General features: G+C 43.0%; 1 protein-coding gene across 4 annotated transcripts in view; it reads left to right on the plus strand.

The window, feature by feature from the left end:
- The window catches only part of ILDR1 (immunoglobulin like domain containing receptor 1), a gene marked incomplete at both ends in the record, with an annotated part of 40272 nt that extends 17999 nt beyond the window's left edge, over positions 1 to 22273 (plus strand). Inside the window, 5 exons of one of the 4 annotated variants that reach the window (XM_079705155.1) lie at positions 328 to 447; positions 730 to 876; positions 6875 to 7006; positions 7225 to 8051; positions 20915 to 22273. In XM_079705155.1, the coding sequence (XP_079561281.1) occupies positions 328 to 447; positions 730 to 876; positions 6875 to 7006; positions 7225 to 8051; positions 20915 to 20956 (1268 nt within the window). Of the gene's footprint in view, positions 1 to 327; positions 448 to 729; positions 877 to 6874; positions 7007 to 7224; positions 8115 to 20914 lie in introns of those variants that run through there. The other 3 variants (XM_079705156.1, XM_079705154.1, XM_079705157.1) reach the window with 3 other exon arrangements.
- Between the last annotated feature and the right edge of the window lie 2125 nt (positions 22274 to 24398).

Below are 24398 nucleotides of genomic sequence, written 5' to 3' on the forward strand. Positions count from 1 at the left end.
TTCTATGATCACGAGAGAAGGGGAGAATAGACATTGGGAGATAGCTGGTAATCTCTACCTCACCCACTTAGAGTTGTTTTGGGAAGTAAATGAGGTGATGTATCCAAAATCCTTTCAAGGTACCTAGTACGGCTCAATGAATGGTAAGTTCTGCCACCTTTATATTGTTTGGAGAAAGAAGAGAGTCTCAAACGAAGGAATTGAGGCCTTTCTCTGAACTATGAGAGGCCCTCTTGGGATGTGGAAGTACAGTGCTGGGGACTTGAAGCAACCATAGATCAGATCCCTCTCCTTTAACCACTGGCACCTTCCCCTCCCCTGTTGCAGGAGCAGATCTTGTGATTAATGAAGTGATGTGGTGGGACCATGGAGTGTATTATTGCACCATTGAGGCTCCAGGGGACACGTCAGGAGACCCAGATAAGGAAGTGAAGCTCATTGTCCTGCGTAAGTGCTCCTGGAGCTTTCTGTTCGGCCACCCACTGTGACACTTCTACATACAGAAAAAAAAGGAAAACGGAAACAAGCAAGCCTAGGTTATTGTTGTCGGTAGCCAGCCCCTGAAGTTCCCTTACCAAAGCTAAACTTTTTTTTTTTTTTTTTTGCCTGTATATTGCTCAGCCTTAACCTATAGGTCAAGAGCTGTGTTGATCAGACCTCTACAATGTTACAACCTGAAGCATGCACCTGCATATTTAGTTAAATCCCTGCTCGGCTTCTCTCCTGCAGACTGGCTGACAGTGATCTTCATCATCCTGGGGGCCCTCCTTCTGATCCTGCTGATTGGAGTGTGCTGGTGCCAGTGCTGTCCTCAGTACTGCTGCTGCTACGTCCGCTGCCCCTGCTGTCCCACCCGCTGCTGCTGCCCTGAGGAAGGTGAGAGGGGACGGACGAGCAGTGCGGTGGGGTGGTGCAGGAGCCTAGTGCCCCAGACAGATCAATTTCATATGCCCAGGTCAAAACCTTGGGTTCTTCCAGGTTCTCCTCCATGCCCTTCTCCTGTCAGAGGCTCAGAGGTCTTTGGCCTCAGCCCAGGAAATTATTCTCAGGGAAGCTATGGAGCAAAGTGGGAGGACTTCTGCCTGTTCACCGCCTAGCCTGCCTAAGGCCTCGTTCAGGTGTCTCTGCCTACATATCAGTGGCCCTGATGTGCCTGTGCTCCAGTATTTGCTCCCAGCACTGACCTTGCTTGGACACGAGGTGGCTGGAGGGAGTGATTTGCATAGAGCCGTGAGAGAGAAGTCCACTTCTCAAAGATGACTTGAAAAGAACAGATGAGAAGAGAGAGGTGTTGGAGCAGGGGTTCTCAAACTTAAGAATCTCCTGGAGGCCTCCATCTCCAGAGTTTCTGATTTAATCGGTCTTGGGTGGCCCTCAGAATTTATATTTCTCGAAAGTTCACAGGTGATGCAATTCTGCCAGTCTGGGGGCCACACTTTGAGAGCCTCATTTTTAGACAAAGGAAAGAGGAGGCAGAAGAAGATCTTGCTCTAATGTGATCTTTCTTTAGGCTTAAGTTTGACCTTTTAAAACAGAATTGTGACATGCCGTAAAAAATTTGGTGAAGGCAAAAGGAAGAGAATTATTCTACAAAGTTCTTTCCTTACTAAAGAGATGGAATCAACAGCTTTAAATAGAAGGAGTTTTTTTTGTTTTTAAAGTAACATTTCCTTTTCCTGATGATATAAGTATCACATTGTCGAAAATTTGAAATGTAGGAAAATGAAAAGACTCATCTAAGCACCCAGATATAACCACTCTTATCATTTTGGTCCATTTGAAAGGAAAACTTTTAAAAGAAAAAAATAAGAAATTGGCTGTTAAGACAGAAACAAAACCTAATCTACAGGGTCAAGAAGGTCAATGGTGTGAGTCTAGTTTCAGGCCTATGTTCTGAGGTTGCTGTCTTACAGGAAAAGAGAACTAACTTTTATTGGATGTCTGGTGTGTGTGGGCCCTTTGCATATATTTCCCTTTTGAATCCTCACAACCCTAGAAGGCAGGTATCATCATTATTTAACAATGAGGTGACTGAAGGTCAGAGAAGTCATACAGCTGGTAAGTAGCAGAAGTAGTGCAGCCTTGTATTCATGATTATCTGACTTATGAGCGCCTGAATTTCCCACGAGAGAGGCTGCCACGACCTATCTGTGTAGATCACTATGGGATTCGCTGAGATACCAATGAACTCCTTCAAGAGAAGAAAAATAGCAGAGAACTCAATATTGGGCCACGGAGCTCCCTACCTTTCAGAGGCCTCTAGGAGAGATGCCACGTAGAAGTCACTGCCACTGGAGCAGTAATATGCAGACTGAGATGAGAGAAACTCTCCCAAGATACTTTCTTGGAATCCCTAGGTCTGTGGGGTACTCAAAACAGTCAGGGCTAGGGACCCAGTCAGCACAAGCGATAAATGTATCCACTGTCAGTAAGCTGATAAACAGGTTCTGGGAGAAAGTGGTTTCTCCTAAGTGGTTAGAGGTCATTTAGAAGAACTGGTAAAATAAAGAAATGTGGGCCACAAATAAAGATCCCTGAACCTGAGCAGATGAGATCACTTTCAAAGTGAGTCACTTGGGGAGTCTGTCCTGAGAAATTTGGTGGTAAGTGGAGATTACATGGAGGGGGCAGGAGTTGTCAAGGAAAGCTCTTGGGTGGGGAAGAGGGTGAATGTGATCGTTGATTTTTTTTTTTTTAGAATAAGGTAACGCTAAGCATATTTGTAGGCAGAGAACCAGGGCCAATAGAAAGAGGGTGAAGGGAAGCATTGTGAAGTGAGGCGATGACTGAGAAGGGATGGAGCCAGTGGGAGAGACATCAGGCTCACAGTGAAAGGATTACCTTTAGAGAGAAAAGGAAAAGGGAGCCTGCCCTCTGAAGAGAGAGAGGAAGTTGTTAACACCTGGAAGATGATTAAAGTGTAAGGGAAGGAGCTGAGGGAGCGAGCTCACACCAGACTGTCTCGATTTCAGCACATCAAAATTCTAGATGCAAAAGGCAGCTTCGAGAACGACGCCAGTGATTCTTGAGCTTCCGAGACCACAGCCCACCTCCCCAACCTGCTCCTGCTTTCCAGTGAGAGTTAACAGAGGACCAGAGAGGAGAAAAATGAAAATGACACCAAAGTTTAGTAATCCTTGGTAATTCACTTAGTACTAGTAAACAACCTACAGTAGAACTTAAAGATGAAAGTTATTGACACTGAACCTTATTTTTTTTCCGTGGGAACTGGAGAGACAACTTCCATTCCCAGATTGGTTGTTGACCCTCCTCCCCACAGAACCCCTAGGCGCACCCTGCAGTGGGCTATAGGCCACACGGAGAATCTCTGATCTATGCCACCCACCTCCCCATCCCCTCAGCTGAGGGAAGTGAGGCCTAGAGAGACTTGTTACACACAGCTTGTTAGTGATGAGCCCTGGACTAGACCTAGGTCTCTTGATTCCATGTCCAGGGCTGGTTCCTCTTCCTCAACAAAGACATGTCATTAGCTGAAAGTTCATAGGGAGGGGAAGACATGAGAAGTTTAAACTGCTGCTCTGGAGGAGGGAAGCAGGGTCGCTAGATCAGTCAAGGAGATCTACGCACATTGGGAGAAGGGCTATATGAGGTCGGTTGCCTGACTGTGCAGCCAGTGTGGGCCCAGGAAGCATTGACTGGTGGTTCCCTAAAGCTGAAATGGCAAGAGTTCAAGGGGCGTGAGATTCTAGGATGCTCCTGAGGATGTCAGTGAAAGGACTGCCAGTCAAGTTGGTATACTGTGTATACTGCCATTATATGTATAAAAAAAAGGAATGTGTGATCATGGGTCAGAGAGGGTGAAGAACACACTGTAAGAGCAGGGAGGGGGTGGTAAGGAATAGTAAGAAGTTGGAGGTCCTCAGGGGCACCATGGGTGATGCACACAGAGAATGCTGGCTGCAGGTCTCTGCAGGAGGGGAGGTGTTGAGTGTTATTTCTGCCACAAAAGGGTCATCTTAAAGAACATGCCCTGGGTTTTCCTCAGAAATGAGGATGAATATGCTTTTGGTGGTTTAGTCTCCAAATGTGTACTTTTTGTCTTCTATGAGATCTAAGGTGAAAGAAGCGACTTATTTTAACAATTTATTGTAACTGTGAGAGCCATGAGCTATTGACTGTCTGTCATGTATTAGGCATTTCATGTGTATTACCTCATTTAACTTCAACAACTTTGTGAAGTAGGTATTATTATCCCCAGCTCAGATATGAGGAGATTGGGCTCAGACACTCTGGAAACTCACTCAAAATTACACAGCTAGTACGTGCTGGGATTCAAGTTGAAGTCCACGTGACCCTCAAAGCCTGTGTTTAAGGAAACCTATCCCCGAGCACCATAATTCTCAGAATGTTGTTGAGAATCCACAATAGTCAACTCCAGTTCGACTCCCTGCATTAAAATCAGAGAGCTTGTTGAAAACATGGATTTTCTTACCTTGTATTAGACTGAAGGTCAGTCTGCGAGCAGGATCCAGGAGTCTGTATATATAACTAGCGCGTTAAAGGTGACCAAGGCAGACTTTACACCACTGAGGTTCAGAGATAATGTATTAGGAGTCTTGAAGCTTTGTTAATTTCTCCATGTTTCTTATTTTATTGCCTGATTCCCCATTAGGTGAGCAATAGAAACACCTGATAGTCTAGACTTCCCCATGGAGCTGTTTCCAGAGACAGGAGGGCAAGGAAGCTCAGAGGCTGTATTTTTCCACTCCCATCTCATCAGTTCCAGTGCATCAGGGAAGGGAGGGACCCTGGGAAAAAGTTTGTGGCAGCTAAGAAGGGAGCAGGTGGGTTAATCCTGGGAATATGTAAAAATTTGACAGGAAAGCACATGGAGGATCTGGAAGGGTCTCTAGGGAGTCATCTCTGCAGGGGGTCCCATTAATTAAAAAGTCATTTGGGGAGCAAGGAGTTAAGCCCAAGTCTCCTTTTCCCTCCTATTGAATTGGAGGAGTTGAAGAAGGAAGTGGTCCAAAGGGGGAATGGTACCATCTGGAGGAAACCAAGATTCAGTCAGAGGGGCAGGGGGTGGATAGGGTTGTTCCCAATAGAATCAGATGTCCCCAGGCCTTGGAAGCAGAGTTAGTCTGAAGTGGGTTTTGAATGGTGTGGTGCTGAGTGGAGAGAAATAAAGTGAGGCACTACCACTAGAGAAGGGGTTTTTTGTTTTTAGGTTTTTTTTTTTTTTTTACTTTATCACATAAATAAAGGAGTCTGGGGACTCTGTGGTTTGGCAGAAAGAGTACAGGCTTGAGTGGCAGACAGACACCGGGTCACATGCTGCCTCGGCCAGTCACCAGCTGTGGGACATTGGGCTGGGAAGGTAACCTCTGTAAGCCTAACTTCCTCATCTGATTCTCATATTAAGAGATTCCTCTGAGGATTAGTTAGCTCATGTAAAGTGACTGGCACATATTAAGGAGGGCATTGTGTGTGCTGAAGAAATCGTGTATAGGGAGCTGGGGGAGGCACCTGTTAGCAAGAGGGAGAGGAAAGTGCTGAGCAAGTGAACTTATCTTTAGAGGGTCTGGAGTGCTGTCCTTTGGCATGAAGATGTGGCAGCTGGGTGAGCTGCTCTAAGTTTGCATCTGATTTCCTCCATGCTGGGCTGTGACTCACCATCAGGGCTGGGGCTCCAAACATTTTTGGGGGCTTGGCTGAAACCACTTCCTATTGTGCTGGAAGTTGGTTTCATACTAGAGCCATTGGGTAGCCTTCCTGATGGCCCTTTAGCTGCTGGCCTCAGCAAATCCCCCAACCTACGCAGCTGGGTCCAGAATGCCTGTCTTCTACCTCTTCCTACTGTGGTAAGAGGAAGCCTCTGGCAGAGCCCTGCTGCTTTAGGGGTGGCCACAGGGCTTGGGGAACCCAGGAGGAGGTGAGAGTGCCAGGCTGGCAGGCACTTCCTGCACTTAAGCACACAAGTACATTTCCTACATGCATGGATAGACAGAGAGCTTGGGAGACATGTGCACTTGGTCACAATTGCCTCAAAATAGAAATTCATGAACAAAAACAACTAGATGCATTTGTTTTTAATTTGTACTTGCTGTGGGTTGTGTGCTTCAGACCAGCTGCACCTAAGGGACTGGAGAAACATTTCTATGGATCCCTTGTGCTGCTTTTTTCTATTATTTTCTTTGCCTTGAAAGGAAATGGTATTTCCCTTCTCCCTTCTCTGCCTCTACCCCACCCATTAGAGATTCCCCCTACTTAGGGAAAACCCCAATACTTAATAAAGTGAGGAGAAGAGTAGAAAGGATCCACTTCAACTTTTTTGCATTCTCTGCCTTCTTCCCCCTGGTTTTCTCCCACCCAGGGCTGGCATTACCAGCTAGAAACGTTCTTCAGTCCCTCTCCCTTTGCCAGTAATTCTGCCCATTGACCTCAGCACCTGCGTCCTTCTCTTCTTCCACTCTGAGCAGGCAGTCCTCCCAAGCAGCCCCTGACTAACAGCCTCCTCTAAGCCCTTTGCATCTGTACCTTCTATATTTGGCCTATGGCCTGAAATTTCATTGCCTGCTAATACCTATGTATCTACCTGTACATTTGAGGTGACCTTGGAAATGGGCAGAACAATGAAATGTTTTCAAGACTAGGAAGTCAGGTTTTAAGATTATATTTCCTAGTGTGCAGGAGTTGCAGTGTTGGCTAGGGAATTTATTCCCAGCTCCTTGCCAAAGGAATAGTTGATTCACTACTTCCCTTAACTCTTACTTCCATGCGAGAGAGGTCACAATAAACTTCGAAGAGAGAAAGTGGCCTCTTGGCAAGGCTGCTAGGCGGAGAGAAGTGAAGTGGGAGGTGTGGGCCTTGTCCTGGCTGAGGGTCTGCATTTCTCCTTTTCCCCCTGCAGCCCTGGCCCACGACCGCTACACGAAGCAGGCTCAGGCCCTAGGCCCTCAGATGATCGAAAAACCCCTGTACTGGGGGGCGGACAGGAGCTCCCAGTTTTCATCTTATCCAATGAACCCACTGCTGCAGCGAGGTAAACCTTGCCAGAGATTTGGGGTGGGAGAGGGTAAAGGGCAAGGGTAGGAGCATGGGCTGCATTGGGGCCTTCATGACCAATATGGTGGACCTCTTTACGACTGAGGATGGGAGGGGGTAGATGCAAGCTAATAAGGTGGCGCTTTGGTGCCCTGATTCTGAGGAGCGTGTTTTGGACCAGCAGTTCTGCATGTTCTTTTCCTTATTTTCAATCAGATTTGTCCCTGCGATCCAGCCTCCCAGAGATGCCATTGACCCAGACCACCGCTCACCCTCCCATCACCAACGGTGTCCTAGAGTATTTGGAGAAAGAGCTGCGGAACCTCAACCCAGCCCAGCCTCTGCCGGCTGACCTCCAAGGCAGATCTGGCCATCCCCGCAGCATGCTGTCCTCCCTGGGCTCTGAGGTCGTGGAACGCAGAATCATCCACCTGCCCCCGCTGGTCAGAGACCTGCCGTCTCTGCGGAGGACCAGCAACTCCTCCCACCAGCAGTGGCTCCCCCCGCCTCCCCCCGGACCCTGGGATCTGAGGGAGGGGAGAAGGCAGCACCGCTACTCTGATTTCCAGCAGGAGCACTGGGACCGGGAGCCTCAGCGCTGGGCGCTGGAGCAAAGGGAGCTGGGCCGACTGCGGAGCGGAAGGCACCGCGGCTCCAGGCAGCGCGGGTCACCCACGCCCTGGTCAGACAGGGACAGCCTCAGCGACGGCCCCTCGTCCAGCGAGGCCCGCTGGCCGCCCAACCGCCCCCGTCTCCGGAGCCGCTTCCCAGAGAGAGCCCGCGGGCCCAGCCCCCGGGGCACCTCCCAGGGACACCAGAGGCGCCGGCACCGCAGCTACTCCCCTCCCCTGCCCTCCGGCCTCAGTTCCTGGAGCTCCGAGGAGGAGGAGGAGAAGGAGAGGCAGCCCCGGGATCGGGGGCCCCGCCGCCGCCGCCGCTCGCGCTCCCCAAACTGGCTTGAGGAGAAGCCACCCAGCTACCGCTCCCTGGATGTCACCCCAGGCAAGAATGTCAGGAAAAAAGGGAGTGTGGAGAGGCGCTCGGTGAGCCTGGGGCTTCCTGCTGAGGGTCGGGCGTGGGCAGAGGGGACCCTTCAGCCAGGCTGACACGAGCCACCTCACCTGCCGCCGCGGAGGGTCCCTCATCTCTGTTTTGCCCCGCTGGCCCTCTGGGCGTGGTGAGACCCCTCTTGCAGAGCTGGAAGGGACCAGTGAGTGCCAAGAGCAGGGGAGGGACTCTGGGCGTGATGCTTAAGAGGGCCTTCTCACTCTCAGTCTGGCTCCGGCCCTCATCACAGTCCCCTGAGGCCAGTCGGGCCGGGTCCCCCCATTTCACGGGTGAGGAAACGAAGCTCAAAATAATTAAGCGCTTTGTGAGTAGTGGAGCTAGAACTCCAGCACAAGCTTCCACCGGCTAAGGCTTTACTTCCTGTCATAGCTGCCTTGCTTTACTTAGCAACAATTTCCATACCCCAAATTAGAACCGTGGGCCTGACAGGACATTTGTGCCACTTCTGAGTGCCGCAAGTCAGTGTGCAAGGGCCTGAGACCCACCCCCAACCCCTCCGGAAAGTATCGTTAAAGTGATTTAGGGAAACAAAAACAAAACAAAACAACCCCCCCAAAAAAACCCTGATATCCCAAATATGGGTCGAAACTTTAGGACTCTGTGAACAGGCAAGGTGCCAATGGAAAGGGGCACAAAGAGGGATGCAGGCTTTTTACGCCTCTGAATATAGACCTTTTTTCTCCTTTAAGATGCGACTTTAAAATATCTTATAATTAATGTACCCTAATGATGGTATTCCTTCTGTGTTGTCACTTTGCAAAGTTATGCTGGCTGTTGCTCAGAAATATTCATGAACTGCCTCAGAACCAACCTACAGGCTACCCACAAAAATCTCTTTCTCTATTCGACTAAAATCCTTTTTCCGTTTTGCTTCTGTTGAGATAAAGGGATATGTAGTAGGTTGTGAGGGAAGTTCCCAGAGTAGAGGGATATTAGAGGAACAAGAATTTTAATCTCTCACGCACTTTGAAGGATACAATTTTCGTTTGGAAATGCAAAGTCTGCTGTGACTTGTTTTAAAACCAATCTGCATAGTGTGTACAAAGAAACAGGCACCTTATGAGAGCCCCAGTGCTGGTCTTTCTAGGGAAGAACCTTGGTGAAAGAGTGATTTGTGAGGAAGGTAGCAAAAGCCGACAGGCATTTCTGAAATAATCAATGGCAATTATATTCTCACAGATGTCCCACGAGAGAGGCAAAGACCAGTAATAATGAAACTTAGTAGTATCCTTACTAAGTGGTACTGAGCTATGGACATTTATGCAACATCTCATTTAATCCTTTCAACACCCTGTGAGGTTTGTACTATTATGTTCATTTTATGGTGGATACAACTCTTCCATGTTACCAGTAAGAAAATTACACCCTGAAAGAAAATACAGAATCAATCAGAGCCAGGACAACCACTGTTACTTTGGTCATATGATTACTAGACTGTCTCTTATCTTCATTTTAACAGAAAAATGTAATTTAAAAGTCAGCTTTCGGCTTCAACTCCAAACCCTATTTTCTTTTAAGTTAAACTTTTTCTTTATTTTCTTCTAAATTATATGCTTTCTTGTAAGTGAGAGAAGGGTAAAAGGAGCACCAGTTATGTTTTGGATACCAGAATAAGCCCTTTCCAAGCCTTATCTCATTTAATCCTTGCAATAGCCCTGTGAGGCTCAGTGAGGTTAAGTAACATGCTCAAGGTCACACAGCCAATAGGGAGTGAAGCCAGAATTTGAACAAAGCCCTCTGATTCAAGACTATGCCCTTTTCAATAACTCATGCTGCCTAATTAGAAGAAAATTGTGTGGGGCAGTGATGTTTTCTTGTGACTTTATTTCTTCCTTATCATCAAGATGTACACACCAATAATTCTATCACAAGCAAACCAAATTTTCGATTGTAAAGTTGCTTGTGAGAGGCAAAGTCACTCAAGATAATTGTAAAGGCCTTCATTGTTTTGGATTTCTCTGAGCTTATCTCCAAAATAGTTATCACTTTACTTTATCACATTCAACTGTCCACTCATACTCTGAGTGACCAGAGGCCCAAGACCAAAGCTTGATTTGGAAGATTGATTCGTTTGAAGGGCACCGTGTTTTGTTTATTTTGTTCATAACTTCAATTTTGAATGCTTTTAGTGGGCCCAAAATCTCTCTTCGTTCCTCTCCTTGGCGGGGCCGGATGCTTTCCACACACCTTCTAGCCTCTGAAGTCTTTGGAGCTTGCAGCTAACTTTAGAAGTTATAGTACAATTGGGCCACTAGATGGTGATCTTTGATTATATATAACTAGAGTTTCTTAAATTGAGCTGATAAGATGTATCACTATTTTCTTAAATCAAGCTTTCAACAGTTACAGCTTTACCATAACTTTTTACAAAATACTTATTTTTACAAAATACTTATTAAAAATACTTTGTTAAATATTCAGAGTAATATGAATTAATCAAAAAATCTTTTGGCTCAAATGGAGTCTCTCTAGAGTAATGTTTAACAAGTAGATACCAACAGGCAAGGCCTTGCATGTAAATGATCTCATGGGAACTGAACTAGGTAAGGAGTATTGTCTGCACAGTGCCCATGAGAAAAGGGAAGTTATGTTGAGGTATCTTCCATTTGACTCCAGAACCAGGACTCCAGCCAAGATCTCATTGCGTGTCTGGTGGTCTTTTCACTCCACCAAAAGTCAACAGTCTCAGAAATAGAAGAAGCAGTAATATCAAGCTTTAAACTCCAGGGGTTTCAGACTGAGTGGCCCCTGTGTTTCTGGTATCCTTCAAATCGATCACCTTTCTTTCCAGTCTTGCTCTGTCAGAAAGGGCTTCCCAAGGCATTGCTGATTTGTTCCAATCTTGGCCTGTACACACCTGTTCTAATGCAAGAGAAAGCTACTGCATTCTTTCCTCTCCAAGATAAACTCAAACTTGCTGTAGAGAATCCAAGATTTTTTTCTTTTTTCTTAACTTTTTGATTTAATTAAAAACATTTTAGATTATGGTACTTCTACTTTCAGTAAAATGTCTATTCTTTGATAATGTCTTTTCTTTAGAAAGCGCTGTACAACTTCCTTTGGCCCCATTTTGTTGCTTTCCTTTGTGTCAGAGAGCATTCATCCCACAGCATTTTGTTTGAAGAAATTTTTTTTTTTTATTGAAGTATAGTTGGTCTGCAATGTTTCAGGTGTACAGCAAAGTGATTCCGTTTTATATATATATTCTTTTTCAGACTCTTTTCTGTTATAGATTATTACAAGATATTGAATATAGTTCCCTGTGCTATACAGGAGGCCCTTGTTGTTTATCTACTTTATATATAGTCGTGTGTATGTGTTAATCCCAAGTTCCTGCTTTATCCCCCGCCCCTTTCCCTTTGATAACCATAAGTTTGTTTTCTATGACTGTGGGTATATTTCTGTTTTGTAAATAAGTCCATTTGTATCATTTTTTTTTTTTTTTTTTTTTTTTTTGCGGTACGCGGGCCTCTCACTGTTGTGGCCACTCCCGTTGCAGAGCACAGGCTCCGGACGCGCAGGCTCAGCGGCCATGGCTCACGGGCCCAGCCGCTCCGCGGCATGTGGGATCTTCCCAGACCGGGGCACGAACCCGTATCCCCTGCATCGGCAGGCGGACTCTCAACCACTGCGCCACCAGGGAAGCCCCATTTGTATCATTTTTTAAGCCTACATATAAGTGATATTATATGATATCTGTGTTTCTGTGTCTGACTTACTTCACTTAGTATGATAATCTCTAGGTCCATCCATGTTGCTACAAATGACATTATTTCATTCTTTTTTATGGCTGAGTAATAGTCCAGTGTGTATATATATATATATATATATATATATATATATATATATATATACCACATCTTTAAAAAAAAAATGTATTGGACTTCCCTGATGGTCCAGTGGTTAAGACGTCATGCTTCCACTGCAGGGGGCATGGGTTTGATCCCTGGTTGGGGAACTAAGATCCCACATGCTGTGTGATGCGGCCAAAAAAAAGAAAAAAATTATTGAAATATAGTTGATTTACAATGTGTATTAGTTTCAGCAAAGTGATTCAGTTTTATATATATTATTTGTGTATATAGGTGTGTGTATATATATATATATATGTATATATATTCTTTTTTAGATTCTTTTCCATTATAGGTTATTACAAGATATTGAGTATAGTTCCCTGCGCTATATAGTAGGTTCTTGTTGGTTATCTGTTCTCTAAATATATAGTAGCGTATTTTAATCCCAAACTCCTAATTTATCCCTCCCCCACCTTTTCCCCTTTAGTAGCCATAAAGTTTGTTTTCTATGTCTATGCATATATACCACATCTTCTTTATCCATTCATCTGTCACTGGACATTTAGGTTGCTTCCATGTCTTGGCTATCGTAAATAGTGCCTCTATGAACATTGGGGTGCATGTTTCTTTTCAAATTAGAGTTTGCTTCTTTTCCAGATATATGCCCAGGAGTGGGATTGCTGGATTATATGGTAACTCTATTTTTAGTTTTTAAGGAACCTTCATAGTGTTTCCATAGTGACTGTACCAATTTACATTCCCACCAACAGTGTAGGAGGGTTCTTTTTTCTCTACACCCTCTCTAGTATTTATCATTTGTAGACTTTTTGTTGATAGCCATTCTGACCGATGTGAGGTGATACCTCATTGTAGTTTTGATTTGCATTTCTCTAATAATTAGTGATGTTGAGCATCTTTTCATGTGCCTGTTGGCCATCTGTGTGTCATCTTTGGAGAAATGTCTAATTAGGTCTTCTGTCAATTTTTTTATTGGGTTATTGTTTTTTTTTAATTGAGATGTATAAGTTGTTTGTATATTTTGGAAATTAATCCCTTGTTGGTCCCATCACCTGCAAATATTTCTCTCCCATTCTGTAGGTTGTCTTTTCATTTTGTTTATGGTTTCCTTTGCTGTGCAAAAGCTTTTAAGTTATTTAGGTCCCATTTGTTTATTTTTGCTTTTGTTTCCATTACTCTAGGAGGCAGATCCAAAAAAAAATTGCTGCAATTTATGTCAAAGAGTGTTCCACTTATGTTTTCCTCTAGGAGTCTTATAGTATCCAGTCTTACATTTAGTTTGCTTTTGTATATGGTGTTAGAGAATTTTCTAATTTCATTCTTTTACAGGTAGCTGTCCAGTTTTCCCATCACCACTTGTTGAAGAGACTGTCCTCCACTGTATATTCTTGCCTCCTTTGTTGTAGATTAATTGACTGTAAGTGCATGGGTTTATTTCTGGGCTTTCAGTCCTGTTCCATTGAAGTATGTGTCTGATTTTGTGCCAGTACCATATTGTTTTGATTAGTGTAGCTTTATAGTATAGTCTGAAGTCAGGGAGTGCGATTGCTCCAGCTCCGTTCTTCTTTCTCAAGATTAGTTTAGCTATTCAAGGTCTTTTGTGTTTCCATACACATTAAAAATCTTTTGTTCTAGTTCTTTGAAAAATGTCATTGGTAATTTGAGAGGGGTTGCATTGAATCTGTAGATTGCCTTGGGTAGTATGGTCATTTTTAACACTACTGATTCTTCCAATCCAGGAATATGGTATATCTTTCCATCTGTTTGTGTCATCCTCAATTTCTTTCATCAGCGCCTTATAGTTTTCAGAGTACAGGTCTTTTGCCCCCTTAAGGTAGGTTTATTCCTAGGTATTTTATTTTTTTTAATGGTATTGTTTCCTTAATTTCTCTTCTGATATTTTGTTGTTAGTGTATAGAAATGCAACAGATTTCTATACGTTAATTTTGTATCCTGCAACTTTACCGAATTCATTGATGAGCTCTGGTAGTGTCTGTAGAATTTTCTATGTATAGTATCATGTCATCTGCAAACAGTGACAGTTTTACTACTTCCTTTCCCATCTGGATTCCTTTTATTTCTTTTTCTTCTCTGACTGCAGTGGCTGTGACGTCCACAACTATGTTGAATAAAAGTGGCAAGAGTGGGCATCCTTGTCTTGTACCTGATCTTAGGAGGAATGCTTTCAGCTTTTCACCATTGAGTGTGATGTTAGCTGTGGGTTTGTCATATATGGCCTTAATTATGTTGAGATATGTTCCCTTTATGCCCACTTTCTGGAGAGGTTTTATCATAAATGGATGTTGAATTGTATCAAAAGCCTTTTTTGCTTCAATTGAGATGATTGTATCATATGGTTTTTATTCTTCAATTTGTTAATGTGGTGTATCACACTGATTGATTTGTGGATATTGAAAAATCTTTGCATACCTGGGAGAAATCCCACTTGATCATGGTATATTATCCTTTTAATGTATTGTTGGATTTTATTTGCTAGTATTTTTATTTATTTATTTATTTATTTATTTATGGCTGCATTGGGTCTTTTTTGCTGTGCACGGGCTTCCTCTAGTTGTGGTGAGTGGGGGCTACTCTTCATTGTGGTGCATGGGCTTCTCATTGCGGTGGCTTCTCTTGTTGCAGAGCACAGGCTTTAGGCACACGGGCTTCAGTAGTTGTGGCACATGGGCTCAGTAGTTGTGGTTCACAGGCTCTAGAGCACAGGCTCAGTAGTAGTGATGCATGGGCTTAGTTGCTCCACGGCGTGTGGATCTTCCCAGACCAGGGCTTGAACCCATGTCTCCTGCATTGGCAGGTGGATTCTTAACCAGTGTGCCACCAGGGAAGCCCGATTTGCTAGTATTTTGTTGAGGATTTTTTTCATCTGTGTTCATCAGTGGTACTGGCCTATAATTTTCTTTTTTGTGTGATATCTTTGTCTGGTTTTGGTATCAGGGTGATGGTGGCCTCAGAGAATGGGTTCAGAAGTGTTCCTTCCTGTGCAGTTTTTTAGAATAGTCTCAGAAGGACAGGTGTTAACACTTTTCTAAATGTTTGGTAGAATTCATCTGTGAAGCTATCTTGTCCTGGACTTTTGTTTTTTGGGAGTTTTTAAATTACCGATTCAGTTTCCTTACTGGTGATTTGTCTGTTCGTATTTTCTATTTCTTCCTGGTTCAGTCTAGGGAGATTGTACTTCCTAAGAATTTGTCCATTTCTCCTAGGCTGTCCATTTTATTGGCATAGAGTTGCTCGTAGCATTCTCTTATGATCCTGGATAAGTCTGAGTAAAGGCTTATCAATTTTGTTTATCTTTTCCAAGAACCAGCTTTTAGCTTCATTGGTCTTTTCTATTGTTTTTGTGGGGTCTTTTTGGTCTTTATTTCATTTATTTCTGCTCTGAACTCTGTGATTTCTTTCCTTCTACTAACTTTGGGTTTTGTGTGTTCTTTCTTTAGTTGCTTTAAGTATAAGGTTAGGTTCTTTATTTGAGATTTTTCTTGTTTCTGAGGAAGCTTGTGTTGCTATAAACATCCCTCTTAGAACTGCTTTTGCTGCGTCCCATAGGTTTTTGATCATTGTGCTTTCATTTTCATTTGTCTCTAGGTATTTTTAAAATTTCCTCTTTGATTTCTTCAGTGATCCATTAGTAGCATATTGTTTAGCCTCCACGTGTTTGTGTTTTTTGCAGTTTTTTTTCTTGTAGTTGATTTCTAGTCTCATAGCGTTGTGGTCAGAAAAGATGCTTGATAAGATTTCAATTTTCTTAAATTTACCAAGGCTTGTTTTGTGGCCTAGCATGTGATCTATCCTGGAGAATGTTCCATGTGCACTTGAATGTGTAACCTGCTGCTTTTGGATGGAATGCTCTATAAATACCAGTTGAGTCCGTTTGGTCTAATGTGTATTTAAGACCTGCGTTTCCTTACTAATTTCTGTCTGGATTATCTGTCCACTGATGTAAGTGGGGTGTTAAAGTCCCGCACTATTATTATGTTACTGTTTCTCCTTTTATGTCTGTTAACATTTGCCTTATATATTGAAGTGCTCCTATGTTGGGTGCATATATATTTATAATTTCTTTATCTTCTTCTTGGATTGATCCTTTGATCATTATGTAGTGTCCTTGTCTAAGTACAAGGACACTTGTCAGTGTCTTTATATATATATATATATATATATATATATATATATATATATATATATATATATATATATATATATTTAACATCTTTACTGGAGTATAATTGCTTTACAATGGTGTGTTTCTGCTTTATAACAAAGTGAATCAGTTATACATATACATATGTCCCCATCTCTCTTCCCTCTTGCATCTCCCTCCCTCCCACCCTCCCTATCCCACCCCTCTAGGTGGTCACAAAGCACCAAGCTGATCTCCTTGTGCTATGTGGCTGCTTCCCACTAGCTATCTGTTTTACGTTTGGTAGTGCCTACGTGTCCATGCCACTCTCTCACTTCATCCCAGCTTACCCATCCCCCTCCCCGTATCCTCAAGTCCATTCTCTAGTAGGTCTGCGTTTTTATTCCTGTCTTGCCCCTAGGTTCTTCATGACCATTTTATTTTTTTTAGATTCCATATATATGTGTTACCATATGGTATTTATTTTTCTCTTTCTGACTTACTTCACCCTGAATGACAGCCTCTAGGTCCATCCACCTCACTACAAATAACTGTTTCGTTCCTTTTTACGGCTGAGTAATATTCCATTGTATATATGTGCCACATCTTCTTTATCCATTCATCTGTTGATGGACACTTAGGTTGCTTTCACATCCTGGCTATTGTAAATAGAGCTGCAATGAACATTTTAGTACATGACTCTCTTTGAATTATGGTTTTCTCAGGGTATATGCCCAGTAGTGGGACTGCTAGGTCATATGGTAGTTCTAGTTTTAGTTTTTTAAGGAACCTCCATACTGTTCTCCATAGTGGCTGTATCAATTTACATTCCCACCAACAGTGCAGGAGGGTTCCCTTTTCTCCACACCCTCTCCAGCATTTATTGTTTGTAGATTTTTTGATGATGGCCATTCTGATTGGTGTGAGGTGATAGCTCATTGTAGTTTTGATTTGCATTTCTCTGATGATTAATGATGTTGAGCATTCTTTCATGTGTTTGTTGGCAACCTGTATATCTTCTTTGAAGAAATGTCTAGGTCTTCTGCCCATTTTTGGACTGGATTTTTTGTTTTTTTGACATTGAGCTGCATGAAAACTTTGGAGATTAATCCTTTGTCAGTTGCTTCATTTGCAAATATTTTCTCCCATTCTGAGGGTTGTCTTTTCATTGTTTATGGTTTCCTTTGCTGTGCAAAAGCTTTGAAGTTTCATTAGGTCCCATTTGTTTATTTTTGTTTTTATTTCCATTTCTCTAGGAGGTGGGTCAAAAAGGATCTTGCTGTCATTTATGTCATAGAGTGTTCTGCCTATGTTTTCCTCTAAGAGTTTGATGGTGTCTGGCCTTATATTTAGGTCTTTAATCCATTTTGAGTTTATTTTTGTGTATGGTGTTAGGGAGTGTTCTAATTTCATTCTTTAACATGTAGCTGTCCAGTTTTCCCAGCACCACTTATTGAAGAGGCTGTCTTTTCTCCACTGTATGTTCTTGCCTCCTTTATCAAAGATAAGGTGACCATATGTGCATGGGTTTATCTCTGGTCTTTCTATCCTGTTCCATTGATCTATATTTCTGTTTCTGTGCCAGTGTCTTTATATTTTAAACTCTATTTTGTCTGATATAAGTATTGCTACTCTAGGTTTCTTTTGACTTCCATTTGCATGGAATACATTTTTCCATCCCCTCACTTTCAGTCTGCAGATCTGAACTGAATCTCCTGTAGGCAGCATATATATGGGTCTTGTTTTTGTATTCATTCATTCAGTCTATGTGTTTTGGTTGGAGCATTTAGTCCATTTACATTTAAGGTAATTACTGATATGTGTGTTCTTATTGACATTTTGTTAATTGGTTTGGATTTGTTTTTCTGGGTCTTTTTTCCTTTTCTTCTTTTGTTCTCTTGTGATTTGATGACTACCTTTAGTGTTATGTTTGGACTTCTTTCTCTTTTTTGTGCATATATCTATTATAGATTTTTGGTTTGTGGTTACCATGAGGTTTTTTTTTGTGTGTGTGTGGTAAGCGGGCCTCTCACTGTTGTGGCCTCTCCCGTTGCGGAGCACAGGCTCCGATGCGCAGGCTCAGCGGCCATGGCTCATGGGCCCAGCCGCTCCGCGGCATGTGGGATCTTCCCGGACCGGGGCACGAACCCGTGTCCCCCGCATCGGCAGGCAGACTCCCAACCACTGCGGCACCAGGGAAGCCCCCTACCATGAGGTTTTTATACAGCTATCTATAAATAAATATTTTTATTTCAGCTATTGTATTTTTCAATTCTGTTTGGTTGTTCTTTATATTTTCTAATTCTTTGTTAAAAATCTCTAACTTCTCACTCTGTGCATCCATTTTCTTCTTGAGTTCCTTGATAATCTTTATGAGTATTACTCTAAACTGTTTCTCGGATAGATTGCCTGTCTCCACTTCACTTAGTTCATCTTCTGGGGTTTTATCTTGTTCCTTCGTCTGGAACATATTCCTCTGCCACCTTATTTTGTCCAAGTTGCTATTTGTATTTTTGTGTATATGGTATATTAGTTATGTTTCTCAACCTTGGAGAAGTGGCCCTCTGTAGGAGGCGTCCTATGGGTCCCAGCAGTGCATTCCCCTCTTGTTACCCAAGCTGTATTCTCTAGGGGTTCCCCCTAAGAGGGCTGCTTGGGTCCTTCTGTTGAGGCAGGCTATGTGGGCAGTCTGGTAGGCTTGGTTGGCCCCTAGTTTGGTTGGTGTCAGCCCCTGTCTTGTACAGATGCCGCTGGCTGCTGTTTAGTGTGGTCTGGTCATGAAGTGCCTGGTTTTGGAACCCAAGTGGGCTCCCCAGGGGTAGTGCTGTCTCCTTGGTGGGCAGAGTCAGTATCCTGAAGACTCTGGGGCTGTTGCCTACCCACTAGCAGGTGAAGCCAGATCCTGGGGTTAGTGCCAGACTACTGGCAGGCAGAGCTAGTTCCCAAGTCTTGCTGCAGGGTCCAGGGATCTCAGAGCCTGTTTCAGACCATTGGTGGAAGGGGGGCAGTTCCTGACACAGTTGGGTATGGGGTCTGGGGTGTCCTGAAGTTTGCATTCACATGATAGTGGGCAGGACCAGGGTCCAGGTGTTCCCAGGGTAGGATCTGGCTTGCATTGCAGGATCGTGGATTTCTTGCTTCTGCCCCCTGGTGGGTGAGGCTGATCTAGGGGCTTGGGTAGGCTTCCTGGTGGGAGGGGCTGGTACCTGCCCACTGGTGTGTGGAGCTGGGTCTTGGCCCTTTGGTGGGCTGGGCTGTGTCTAGAGGCTTTTGTGGGCTCTGTAGTCTTTAGGCAGCCTGTCTGTGGATGGGTGGGGCTGTGTCTCTGCCAAGTTAGTTGTTTGGCCTGAGATGTTCCAGCACTAGTGCACCTACAGGCTGTTGGGTGGGCCCAGGTCTTGACTCTAATGAGCCAATATGGCAGCTGCCAGGAGTGTTCATGTGGCTGAATGTTTAATATATCTGCAACCAGTGTCTATATCCCCAGGGTGAGCTGTAGCCACCCCTCCCTCTCCAGGAGACTCTCCAAGACCAGCAGGTAGGTCTGGCCCAGGCTCCTATCAAAGTATTGCTTTTGCCTTGCGTCCTGGTGAATAGGAGCTTTTGTGTACTCCCTTTAAGAGTGAAGTCTCTTTTTCCCCCAGTCCTATGGGGCTCCTGCAATTAAGCCCAGCTGGCTTTCAAAGCCAAATGCTCTGAGGGTTCATCTTCCTGGTACTGGATTCCCAGCTTGGGGAGCCTGATGTGGGGCTCAGAACTCTCACTCCTGTGGGAGAACCTCTGCAATATAATTATTCTCCAGTTTGTGGTTCACCCACCCAGGGAGTATGGGATTTGATTATATTGCAAGTCTGCCCCTCCTACGTGTCTCATTGTGGTTCTTTCTATATATCTTTAGTTGTAGGAGATCTTTTCCTGTAGGTTCCAGTTTTTTTGTTTTGTTTTTTATTAATGGTGGTTCTGGAGATAGTTGTGATTTTGGTGTGCTCATGAGAGGAGGTGAGCTCAGGGCCTTTCTACTCTGCCACCTTGGCTACAATCTCCCATCCCACACCATTTTGATTAGAAACCATGCTCTCAAAACTCACTTTCTTGATAAAATGGAAACACACAGAATTTTTATAGCAACATGAATATAGTACATACATATACATTTTGAACAGTATGTTTTGAGGCAGATACCTTATCTTGCCATTTCAAACAAGAAAGTTCACATTCATAGATGACATTGTAGATAGTCAAAACTGAAATAAAAATAATCTCCTCCAATACAAAGTTAGAGAAATACGAGAAATTAAAACCATAGTTCTTGAAGCCCTCATAGCGCAAGATGAGAAAGCCAAAAGATCAAGTGGAATAACTTCTGAAGAAAAGCCACCACGTTTGGTCAGGAAGAGGTAATTAGTGATCTGAACAAATAACATCAGAGAAATACCACAGTGTGAAGCTTAACTTTTTAGACAAGGGCTGAGAACAAATGGTTCAGGAGAATATAAATGGGAAAAGGAAAACTGGGCCATATCTTCATGAATAAATGATAGAGAGAGGGACTGATGAATGGAACAGGGTACCTTGTTTTTCGATCTAGGAGAGACTTAAAGATGTTAAAAATCAGCAAAAAGCAGAGTGAATGAGACTCTAAGAAATTTTCAGAAATTAAAGGTGTTTGAAGGAGGCTCCAGCGAGGTAGAAAGATGAGAAACATAAGCCAAGGGGAGAAACTGGCTTCATGACAAGTCAAGAAATAATTTTTAGATTCAGAGCTGCTGTCGCAGCAGCCACCACTCACTGAGGATTTGCACCAGAATCAAGCCTACTTGTGTATTGTATACACAGACAATAGAGCCCAGCTGACTGGATTTTTGTATATTCTTCTATTCCCCAGGAGAGAGAGAGCTCCCATAGTGGAAGGAGTGTGGTCATTTAGTCACCAGGCACAACACTGCTTCTGTGGCTACTTCTCAGCTCCTGCATGTCATCAGCATCACCTAGATTTCCAGCTGACTTGGGAGGGGCCATTCCAGCTGACTTGAGATGGACACCGCAAGTTTGTATCTAACAGTTTTGGCTTAGATTCTGAGAATCAAATAGAAGAATTTTATAAACAAAGTTTGAGGAATTAATGACTGTAGTTTAAGCCTTGGTACACACCCTGCATATTTAGATAGTTAGACTTGTAATGAATTCTAACTGGGATGTGATCCCTCAGGAACTTAGTAGCCTGAGTCTTCAGCTAGGTTACACTGCTCAGAACTGTGGCCATTCTCAAAGTGAGAACTCAGGAATCTTTAAGAGGAAATCAAACATTTCCTGCTTCTCTTAGGAGCAGAAAATCTATGGAGTACTATAGGGAAATTTCCATGGAAACTTGTCTCCCCCTATAGCATATCTAGAGGATCCCTCCATGTTACGAGTCCACTTTACTGCCCCCAAGCTTGGTCCTGAATGCCTTTGAGGGTTCACTCAGAGATGGCACAGGAAATACTCCAGCAATGTGCCCTCTCACAGGCTATTTATTGTGTGTGTAGAAAGTCACAGAGAAGCACTTTTGCACCAGTCTTATTCCTGTCCTTTGTTTTCTTCTTGCCTTTTTTTTTTTTTTTTTTTTGCCTATATCTAATTTATATTTTCCTATATAACATGCATCCATTGAAATCACTTTAAATGCTTCTTGGGAACAACACAGTACATAAGTAAAGAAGAAGTAAGTGAAAGCTACTGGCCTGAGGATTCTGCCCCAAATATCTATTTTGATGCACTTGATGAAATTAAGCCTTCTTTCCGACTAAAGCTCAGAGAAGAACCAGGCCAACCTGATAATTTTGGAGCGACCTTTCTCCTGGCACTACTCAGCCTTGCAGAGTTATTCCCCAAGCAAAGGCATCCAGGCAGGTTTTACTACTCAGTGCCCCAGGAGGAAGGGTCTGTGCCTCTCTGTAATAGGCCCTACCTCTCTCTCTCTCATTTTCCTCAGCCCCTTCTGGTGGCTTCATCAATCCATTTGTGCTTCATGTAGAGACTCTCCTTAAGCAGACTGTAAGTAGACGGCCTGAAAGGAAGTGCGTGCATATGTGTGTGTGTGTGCGTGCATGTTCCTCAACAGTATCTTTATGTGTATGGCCTTAAGCTCATTTTACATCCCTTTGTATTAACATCCGTTGTTTCTCCCAGTCTCATTAATTACATGTTAGAGAATACTGGTTAAATACCTGCATTGTGCAAAGGTGTCTTTGGGATTTTTACTATCCATAATGTAACTGCATCTAAATTGGTAAAACAGAAAAAATAAGATTTTAATGGATAATTCAGTAGCTGAGGGACTTCTGGTCTGGACAAGATGGCATAGACCTCTTTTTCCCTGCTCCTCCTCCCTAAGCACAACTTTATATAACCTAGAAATGACACAAGAGACAAGCAAAAGATGACTCTGAAGGGTGCTAAGAAGAAGATGATCTGGTTTGGGAACACAGGACCAGATGACAACACAGAGGCAGGGCATCTTGTGTCCCCCAACCAACAGAAGGCAGCCACCCAGACCTGATGTTTTTCTGACTTCCCACTTGGCAACAGAAAGTAGTCCAGTAGCTTGTTCTTCCCCCTAGATGTAGTGGGAGTCCCTCTGACAACCTCAGGTAAGGAGGAACAACTGGGAGTCCTGCCAAAAATAAGTGACCAGGGGAAGCATTCTCCTACCCTGCTGGGCCAGAGACTCCTCTCTTCTACGGAGAGATACTGATGTGGATGGGAGGAACCAGTAAGAGACACCCAGGTAAAGCAGGTGGCCCACCTGGGGAAGCTTCTTTGTCCCCAAGGGCCAGAGACTCTCCTCCTCTGCCCAGAGACATTAGGGCTGACTGGCGGAATCATGAAAAAGAACCTGTCACAGCTAGCAGCCCTGTAGCTAGCAGCCTGGTCCCAGAAATCACTTTATCTCTCCTCCCTGCCCAGAGAAACCTGGGTAGCTGGGGGTGGGGGGTTACTAATACAAGGATTTCCTCACCTGCCTCCCTCAGGCAGTCACAAAGTCTCTGAAAATTAAACTGTTGGAATCATAGCCCACAAAAGTAGGCTAAGACTCATGTGTTAAACCTAAATAGAATAAATTCCTGTAAAATAAAATATTTAAATAGGTCCCAGATTGTCCTAACACAATAGACAAAATGTCCAGGATATAAATCAAGAACCTAGAAAATCACAACTTGAATGAAAAGTGAAATCAACTGATGCCAACACTGAGATGAATCAGATGTTGGAGTTATAAGAATTTTAAGGCAGACATTATAAAGATGCTACAGCAATCAATTACAAATTGTCTTAAATAAAAATGTAGAAAATCCCAGAAAAGAAATAGAAGTTATGCAAAAAAAAAAAGTGGAAATTACAGAACTGAAAAATACAACAGAAATTAAAAACTTGCTGGATGGGCTCAACAGAAGACTGGAGATGATGAAGAATAGAATCAGTGAACATGAGGACAGAACAGTAGAATTCACCCAATATGAATAATGGAAAAGAGATTGGGAAAAAAAATGACCAGAGCCTCAGGGACCTGTGGAACAATAACAAAATATCAAACATTCATTTCATTGGAGTCCCAGAAAGTGAAGGAGAAAGAGTGGGGAAATGAATAAGCATTCAAAGAAACAATAACTGAAAGCTTCCCAAATTTGATGAATGACATCAACATAGAGATCCAAGAAGCTGAATGAACTCTAAACAGGATAAACCCAAAGAATCCATGCAATACACAACATAATTAAACTTTTGAAAACTAAAGACAAAAAAACCCTGAAAGCAGCCAGAGAGAAACAATGCATTCCCTATAGGGAAAGGAAACACCAATTTGAATGGATTTCTCATGTGAAATCATGAAAAAGGAAATGGCCAAATATCTTTTTAAGCACTGAAAGAAAATAACTGTTGACCCATAATTTTATATCTGGCAAAACTAGTTTTCAGAAATGAAGGGAAAATAAAAACATTCACAGATGAATGAAAACTAAAAGATTTTGTGACTAGCAGATACACCCTGGAAAGACTGGACAAAGGAAGTTGTTCAAACAGAAAGAAAATGATAAAAGGAAACATAAGCATCAGAACGCAAGAAGAAACAATAGATCGGAAATATGAGTCCATACAATAGACATTTTTTGAGTATTAGATGGTATTATAATTTGTTTCAATAAAATATGATTTATAAAATCCAAAAGGAAAAAATCTCACAAAAGAAACAGAAGTTATGCACTGAGTTAACAATGATATGTAAAGGTGGGGAAGGTAAAGAGACCTAATTGGAAGTGAGGTTTCTATATTTCATTTTAAATGGTAAACACTGTGATACCAAGTACAGAGTTATAAGTAGCACCCAG

The sequence above is a fragment of the Hyperoodon ampullatus genome, assembly GCF_949752795.1.
Source record: "Hyperoodon ampullatus genome assembly, chromosome: 5".
NCBI classification, from domain to species: domain Eukaryota; kingdom Metazoa; phylum Chordata; class Mammalia; order Artiodactyla; family Ziphiidae; genus Hyperoodon; species Hyperoodon ampullatus.